This window comes from Sorghum bicolor, chromosome 3, assembly GCF_000003195.3.
Source record: "Sorghum bicolor cultivar BTx623 chromosome 3, Sorghum_bicolor_NCBIv3, whole genome shotgun sequence".
NCBI lineage: Eukaryota > Viridiplantae > Streptophyta > Magnoliopsida > Poales > Poaceae > Sorghum > Sorghum bicolor.
In genome coordinates this window covers 11,213,407-11,222,459 of record NC_012872.2, presented here as the reverse complement: position 1 = coordinate 11,222,459, position 9,053 = coordinate 11,213,407, and the positions used below count along the sequence as shown (strand labels likewise).

The 9,053-nt window shown below is 39.7% G+C and overlaps 1 protein-coding gene across 1 annotated transcript; it reads right to left on the bottom strand.

The window, feature by feature from the left end:
* LOC110433361 (E3 ubiquitin-protein ligase EL5-like) lies at positions 7,567-8,607 on the bottom strand. The gene has a single exon (XM_021455291.1). The coding sequence runs from the start codon at positions 8,416-8,418 to the stop codon at positions 7,843-7,845; it is 576 nt and encodes a 191-aa protein (XP_021310966.1). The 5' UTR covers positions 8,419-8,607; the 3' UTR covers positions 7,567-7,842.

Below are 9,053 nucleotides of genomic sequence, written 5' to 3'. Positions count from 1 at the left end.
CAAACTTGTAATTACTTTCATCTTCTACTTTGAGATTTTGTACGGACCGAACCAGGACAACATGCTGCTCGTGCTGTGCGTGGGAAGGAAGGGCTCGGTCGGACCTTGGCCGCCTGGTGCGCGGCGTGCAGCTGCAGCGCGGAGGAGCCCACGGGTCACGGCTGGGACCTGCTCGAGCCGTAGCAAGTGGGGGAGGGCACGAGGCCTCGCCCTGCTCGAGCGAGCACACGGCCGGTGCGCTGGCGGCGCCGACGCAGGACACGGCGTCACACTGGCCAGGGCGCCGGTGGCCGGTGGCGTGTGATCAGGACAAGCCGAGGAAGGGCCCTAAGTGCCGAAGAACGCAGGAAAAACAAGGTCGATCTCACCGGCAATGGAGGTTTCTCGCCGGAGATGAAACTGGAAGATGGGAACTAGTCAAACGATAATGGATTCGCCCAAAAAGAAATACTACGGTGAAGAGAATGACAAGGGCTACCTCTTCATGGTGATGGCTAACGCCGGGACGCCATGGTTTTGCCGGAAAAACTCACCGGAGAGTTCGCCGGAAACCTAGCTTTTGCAAACTTCGGCGAGAGATGGAGGGAGCTACGGGTGGCGGCTCGCGATGGGATTTTTAGATCTGTGATCAGCACGACGAGACGAACACCGGCATATATATAGGTCTAGGGTTTGGAAAAGTTTCAAAAATTATTAATTACGGGATTTTTAGAAATTCATTTTTAGTTCAAAATAATTCCAGAAAAAGCTGAAATCATTTTAAAGCCCTGAAAAATATTTCCAAAATTCTAAAAATTAAAGGAAAACTTTTAGAGATATATTGAGAGTTGATCAATCCAAAAACAGTTTTTGGTGTCCATGAAAAAGAATTTTAGAGCATATAAAAAAAGATTTTGTTCTAGGAAAATGGGAAAAAGTTCTGAAAAAGTTTTGGAAAATTCTCGGGAAGTATCGGACGGCGTCTAAACGTATTTGTAAAATCTTAGCATGCACAAAAACAACAAACCCAAGTAAAAACTAGAGCACAAAGCACACAATAACAAAACAAAACGCCCTTCACTTTTCTTTACAAAAATTTTAGAATTTCACATTTTTCTCATTTTATAATGACAATAATTAATAAAATAAATCTTGTAACATTTTTAAAAATTTTTTAAATCCTTAATTAATTTAGTGTTTTCTAATAACAATCCAAAATTAGAAAATTTTGGAGTGTTATAGCTGTGCGGTGCGGATAGTGCCGGGGCTCAAGGCGAGGAGAAATTATATGTTGAAATTTGGCGTAGAACATCTTCAGATTATGAATGAAAAAAAACTAAAAAACAGAAAATATTTATCTAGGTTTCTTCACCGTCTTCTTTTCTACTAGCTTTTATCAATGTAGTCGACGATGTTGCATTTAGTCCAGCCTGGGGAGGCCGCCCACATGATTTCGGATTGCAAGCTGTGAGTTTATTTTCTTTGTCCGGATAAATCAGTTGTCAGAGATCAAATGCTGTGTCGATTGCCCACGCACTGAACTGTCAGTCGTCTCATTGTCAACAATACCTGTCCACGTCGACCACAAGGCCTTTGTCTGGTTGGTGAACGGTCGTAAATAACCACAGCAAACACCATCAGTAGCGGCCAGACTTTTGAGCGCCACATCGAAAGCATGGACACCGCATGGCCGGCAACGGCAACCAAAGTGTAGCCTGGCACGTATCCAGCAAGCCCGCTCACTAGATTAGCGGTAAGGGTTGCGGCTTCGTGGCAAACCTGCCTATGCCTAAGGCAGACAAAAAAAAACTCGTAACTCGCTAGCTCGCTCGACTCGCTCGTTAATAGCTTGGTCAAGCTCGACTCGTTTTATAATGAGTCAGCTCGTTTTATAACAAGCCAGCTCGTGAGCTGCTCGCGAGCCATAACGAGCCAGTCAATTATCATGTTAGCAACTAAAATTGGCTCGGCTATATGCCTAAGTATGACTATCACGTAGTTACAGTCATGATCATAGTGGACTGGGCTGGACAAAACTCTAGTTTATTTGTTAAATTGTTAAAGCAAGTACTTTGTTTAGTTTATTTTAAGTATGCATATGATGTATTTGTTGCTCAATTACTTTTATAAATTTATAGTCCCTTTGTATTATGTTTTTATGATTTGGCTCGCGAGCCAAACAAGTTGCTCGAGCTCAGTAACGAGCCGAGCCGAGCCAACCTTCTAGTTCGTTTATATAACGAGCTATAACGAGCCGAGCCATAACGAGTCGAGCTATAACGAGCCGAGCTGGCTTGATATCTAGCCCTACCTATGCCAGTATGCCTACTAGCCTAAATAAGGTCTTGTTTAGATAAAAAAAATTAAATTTGGATACTGTAAAAAATTTTATTTATATGTAATAATTATTATTTAATTATAAATTTTAACTAGACTTAAAAAATTCATCTTGAATTATATAAAAATTATATAATTATTTATTTATTTTTATTTAATACTCTATGCATGTACCGTAAGATTTAGTATCATGAAAAATTTTGAAAAGTTTTTGATTTTTTGGTACCACTAAACAAGGCCTTAAAAATTGAACCAAGACAACACTCGTTCACCGGTCAACATCATTAAGTCACACACACGAGCCGACGAGCGTCATCATCCCAATACGTATTCCAGAGGAGTCTTCGTCCTACGTACAACGTGCTGACGTAGTGATGTACCTTACCGGCGCCAGTCGGTTGACGGAAATATGTGGTTCCTTTCCATTCCGATCCATGCCCAAATTCAAGAATCTTGATGAATCAAATCATCTTAAATTTGACAAATTTATATAATAAAATAATAATATTTATAATATCAACTTAGTATTCTTACATTATTCTTTAACTATATTTTAAAATTATACCTATTTAATGTTATAAATCTTTATAATTTTCTCTATAATTTTGGTCAAAGTTGAGATACTTTGACTCTCCAATATTTTTGGAATAACTTATAATTTAGAATGGAGGAAGTACAAAATATTTTTTGAGTTTTAGAAAATATCATGATCTTACGAAATACTTTGGTTTTAGGGTGTCATGAATTGTTTACTGGCGTCTCGCAAAAAAAAACTTTATAATTTTGAATACCATAGTATTATTAGAACAATAGTATTTTTAGAATTTTATTAAAAACTTCACTCTAGACCTCTTTTTTCTAAATCACGGATTTGCACATGAGCACATCAATGATTTTAAACTGCAATTTTTTTATACCATGGTTTCTTAATGCTACAACATCCAAATAAAGCTTTAATGATGTAAACACTAATATCATTTATTTATCTAAATTTAGATTTGAGATCTAATTAAGCGAGTTGATTTGACCGGCAGAGGAAATATCTCTAGTCACCGTCAGCACACCCAACGACTTGTCAAAGAGTAGTACACAGACAAAGAAAAAAAATCTTTGGCGGGACGGACTGAGTGGCTGTCACCTAGATTCCACTTCGGAGAGCATTCAAGATTTCCTATCATATCAAATTTTACAGCACATATATAGTGTATTAAATATATATGAAAATAAAAATTAATTGTACAGTTTATCTGTAAATCTTGAGACAAATCTTTTAAGGGTCTGTTTAGATTTAAAAATTTTTTGGTCTAAAGAGAATTTTTTTTGTGGAACTATAGCCTGGAAACTAAATGGGGCCAAAAAAATTTTGGGGCCAAAATTTTGGGTTTGAGGGCCTGCTACTGTGCACGCACTCCCATAGAAGCCCACCAATGACAACTACAACTGCATGCAGCACAAGTTGTGTCAGAAAAAATTCCCAAACTCCACTTTGGTCAAAAAATTTCAAATCTAAACAGGGCCTAAGCCTAGTTACTCCATAATTGGATAATGTTTGTCAAATAAAAACGAAAGTGGTATAGTGTCGAAATCAAAAAAACTTTTGCAAACTGAAAAAAAAACTTTTCCAAGTGAACGATGATTGGTCCCGCAACTCTCTATTCTTGGCAAAAAAAAATCATAACTTTTCTTTTTTTTAAGTTACTAAGTTAATACACATAACTTTTATACATAATTTACTATAACAACTTAAATATCACAACTTTAATAATATAATATTTAGCCCAACATAATTTAGGTCTTGTTTAGTTCTGAAAAGATTTCAGATTTCGGTACTATAGTATTTTCGTTTTTACTTGACAAATATTATTTAATCATGGACTAAGTAGGTTCAAAAGATTCATCTAGTGATTTACAGTCAAACTGTGCAATTAGTTTTTGTTTTCGTCTATATCTAATGCTTCATGCATGTGCCCTAAGATTCGATGTGATAGGGAATCTTGAAAAGTTTTTGATTTTTGGGTGAACTAAACAAGACCTTATTAGCATAAGTTTTGTATGGCACAAGCATCCATATACCTCAATCTTGCCACCATGGCCTTGTTTAGTTCCAAAAAATTTAGCAAAATTGACATGTACCACTTCTGTTTGTATTAATATTGTCTAATTATGAACTAACTAGGCTCAAAAGATTCGTCTCGCAAATTACAAGTAAGGCCTTGTTTAGTTCGCAAAAAATTTCAAGATTCCCCGTCACATCGAATCTTTGGTCGCATGCATGGAGCATTAAATATAGATGAAAATAAAAACTAATTGAACAGTTTACCTGTAATTTGTGAGATGAATTTTTTGAGCCTAGTTACCCCGTGATTTGACAATGTTTGTCAAATAAAAACGAAAGTGCTAAAGTAGCCAAAAACCAAAAATTTTGCAAACTAAACAAGGCCTAAACTGTGGAATTAGTTATTATTTTTATGTATATTTAATGCTCCATATACGTATCGCAAGATTCAACATGACAGAGAATCTGAAAATTTTATAAAAAATTTTAGAAACTAAATAAGGCCCATCTAACGTTTCTCATTTCTTTCTAAAAGCAGTGGGCCTCCTACACACAGCTATGAACAGGTAGCTGACACCCTAAAGTTACATCCTTTCTCGGACATCAACTTCTCCCTATATTTGCATTCATTTCCAGACGGAGAGAATATACATAAAAATTTTGTGTATACTTTTATAGCTTTATAAAAAAATATATCGATAAGTTTGTTCTGTAAAATATTATACATAAAAGCTATATGTATAATTTTGTTACCTAGTAAGTTATATGTATAAGTTATACACATAACTTTGTCAAGTTAAAATTATATATATAACTTATATGTTGAAGTTGGTTCAGCAAGTTATATGTACTTTCTAAAAAGAAAAATTTTGTGCAAGTTATATGTTGAAGTTATATGACACATAACTTTGTCATAGACTATTGGAAGAAGTATTTAGATACTAATAAAAAAACTAATTACATAACTAGCCTGGAAACTGCGAGACGAATTTATTAATTCTAATTAATATGTCATTAGTACATGTGGGTTACTGTAGCACTAAAGGCTAATCATGGACTAATTAGGCTTAAAAGATTCGTCTCGTAATTTTCAACAAAACTGTGTAACTAATTTATTATTTTATCTATATTAAATACTCCATGCATGTGTCCAAATATTCGATGTGATGAGTCAAAGTTTTTTGGATGGGGCCTGAATACAGTGAAAGGTAGTGATGTGTCCTTGTAGATCTGACTGTGCTGTGAAGGCTTTTATATATACTTATCTGTCTTAAAAAGAATGATGTTTTTAACTTTTTAGACATCATGTTTGACCGTTTGTCTTATTTAAAAAAAATTGTAAAAATTATAAATATAAAATAGATAAATAATTATTAAAGTATATTTAATGATAAATAAGTCACAACAAAAAGGATGATATTTAGATAAAAAATTAAATAAAATGGATAATCAAATAAAATATGTAAAATGTCAAAAACGACACTTTTTTAGAGAACGGAGGAGTAATTCAGATGGAAGGAACCGCCATAGGATGGATCGCGTCTTAGGCCTTGTTTAGTTCACAAAAAGTTTTGCAATATCTTTTAGATTTTCTGTCACATTAAATTTTGCGACACATGTATGAAGCATTAAATATAAATAAAAAAAGTTATATTGTTCGCTTTTTAAAAAAATGAAACTAAACAAGGCTTTATTTAATTCTGTGCCCAAGCAGCAGCTTGTCCTCAGTTGTTTTTGTTTATCTTGATTTATCTGGATAGTGTTAGAGATTGTAGTACGTGTACTCCAGGTTACTATGACATGTGCTCATGTCTGTGTTATTTCTAAAACTATGCAGTCCAATCAGTGATTTTAGCCTGTAATTTTGTATTGGTAGAACACTATCATATGCTTGCGGAATCCTATGCTTTGATCAGTAGATCGCAGCATAAGAGCAAGTAAAATAAGAGGCACATTTGTGGAGGAGAGTGAAGAGAAACGCCCTATAAGCTTAATCAACTTATGTACAAGAACAAAAAAGTTATTTGAGACAAACATTTTAAGATATAAGCTGACTAACTATTATAATGATGAGCTGATAAATTAACTATAAGTTTCCGTATTACCAACAGCCCGATATATTATTAGCGTTTCCGTATTACCAACAGCTCCACATATTATTAGCCTTGCTGTGACCTGCGATAGAGGGATCCGATGCTTTGTCTTTCGCCTTGTTTAGTTCCAAACGATACCGTAGCAATTTTGTTTTTATTTGATAAATATTGTCCAATCATAGAGTAACTAGACTTAAAAGATTTGTCTCGCGATTTACAGGTAACCGTGTATTTAGTTTTTATTTTTATATATATTTAATGCTCCATGCATTTATCGTAAGATTCGATGTGACGGAAAATCTTAAAAAGTTTTTAGTTTTTAGAGTGAACTAAATAAGGCCTTTGTTTATGCCCAAGAAACGTTGTACTGTGAGATGGGATGGTGTCGTGGGTGAAGGTGCAAACGACCATGAAATGGATAGACTAAAACTCTCTTTAGTTGTGTTGTTAAATTTTAATTCTCATCATATCAAATATTTATATACATAAATAAAATATTTAATATAAACTATTTACGAAACTAAAAACATAGCTAAAGAATAATTTATAAGACAAATCTTTAAATCTAGTTAGTCTATAATATAGATACAGATAGTCTATATTTACATGTCTAATTAAATACGTTCTAATCGTTTGGCTGATAAACTATGTCAGAAGGGCTGATTTGTTATGAGAGAAAAATACTGGACTGACTAATTCAAATCATATAAACTCAAGTATGGGGTGAAGAACAGTTTCATTTCATTTGTGGCGAGTTGGGACTTTTTTTTTTTTGAGCAAGAGCGAGTTGGGACTTTGAACCCAGTCAGGTCCAGTCCAGTACGGTCGCAAAGGTCGGCGGCTCTCTTGAAGTCTTGACGTGCCCATCCCCACGCACCGGACATCCGCTGGTCCTGTGGTCCATGGACGGACCGATTCGTGGAGCGCCAGCCACGCCGCCGCTTTTGACGTGCGTCCTTGCCGGGCCGCTGCATGCCGACTACTGGCGGTGGCGGCACAAGGGATCCGCGGGCGGATGAGCCGTCGTTATCAGCTACTCCTATCGCGGTCGTCCTTACTGACGGACTCGTATACGGAGTAGTACTGTATACCGGATATGGATGAGGAGAGCAAGTGTGAACCGACCAGACGGCAGTGACACCGAAACACTCCGGTCCCACTAGTAGTATTTACCGGGACCAATACAGGTCACTCCTACTACAGAGTACAGACACACACACACACACACTTGAGGCCGTCGGTCGGATGGTCCAATCAAATCCAATCCTAGGCACGCACGGCACCGGCTCGGCTAGCGGAGGGTTAACGCAATAATAACCCTCCTCCAGAAAGAAAAGAAAAAGAAAATGGAATCGAAACAAGGTAGTGGTAACGCGTTCACGTCATGTGCCAGATCGCGCCGCCGTGGGCGTAGGCGGAGGCCGACGCCGACGAGGAGAGGCGGTCGTGGTCGTGGTCGCTCTCGGCGGGGAGGAGCCGGTCGCGGCAGAGCGGGCAGGTGGCGCGCGGGCGGACGAGCCAGGCGTCGATGCAGGCGCGGTGGAAGACGTGGCGGCACCGCAGCTCGCGCACCTCCTCGCCGTCGCGGACCGCGGAGAGGCAGAAGGCGCAGTCCGGGTCCGGGTCCTGCGCCTGCTCCTCCTGCCCTTGCCCTTGCCCGCGGCGGCGGTACACGGCGACGGCGAGGCGGTCGCAGGACTCGGCCGGCAGCAGCAGCGGCGGGTCGTCGTCGTCGGGGAACACGGACGCGCCGCCGACGCCGGGGCGCGCGACGCGGTAGCCCAGCATCGCGGCGCGCGTGGGCCACCAGGCCTTCATCTCGCCGCGGAGCGCCAGCGACGCCACGCGGAGGCCCGCCTCGCCGACCACCAGCACGAGGAGCGCGCACGGCAGGGACATGGCCGCGTACAGCACGGACGATGATGATAGCGCGCCGCTGGCCTCCATCTCCATGACGATCGCCGCCTCCTGTGTAGTAGTGCTGTTGGGAAAGCAAGCAGTGAAGGCGCAACCGCCAGTGGGCGTCTTTGGGATTTGGGGGCGCTCTGCTTCTAGAGGACTTTTCTTCTGCTCGCGGGCGGGTGCGGGTCAGTGGTGAGCGAACGGTATGGATGTTGGCAATGGACGCCGCGGCTGGCTGTTTTATAAGGCGAGAGACGAGAGGCGGCCCGGCGCCGGATGCGGATAAGAGCAAAAGGCCGAGTCAGCCGCAAGTCTTCGAGACGGGAGCGGACGTCGCCCGCCGTCCGGCTCATCCGACAGGCTGTGCTCCAGCTTCCAATCCTGTTGCTGTGCATGCATTGGCCGCTAGCGCGCGCCAAATTCTCCCTCTCATCTTGTCAAAAGAAAAGTCCTCCCTCTCAGTTTCTATATATATATATATATATATATATATATATATATATATATATTCCTCTCCTCTCACAAAATCCGCCCCAATCGATTCATATTATTATTATGCTAGTCTCAGTGAGAGTTTTATTTGAATTTTATTTAAATTAAATAGGTTGCCACAAAGGCATTCTAGATAACATGACAGTGTATTTAAGGAAACTCTCTTAGCACGATTGCCTTATAGTATAATACGT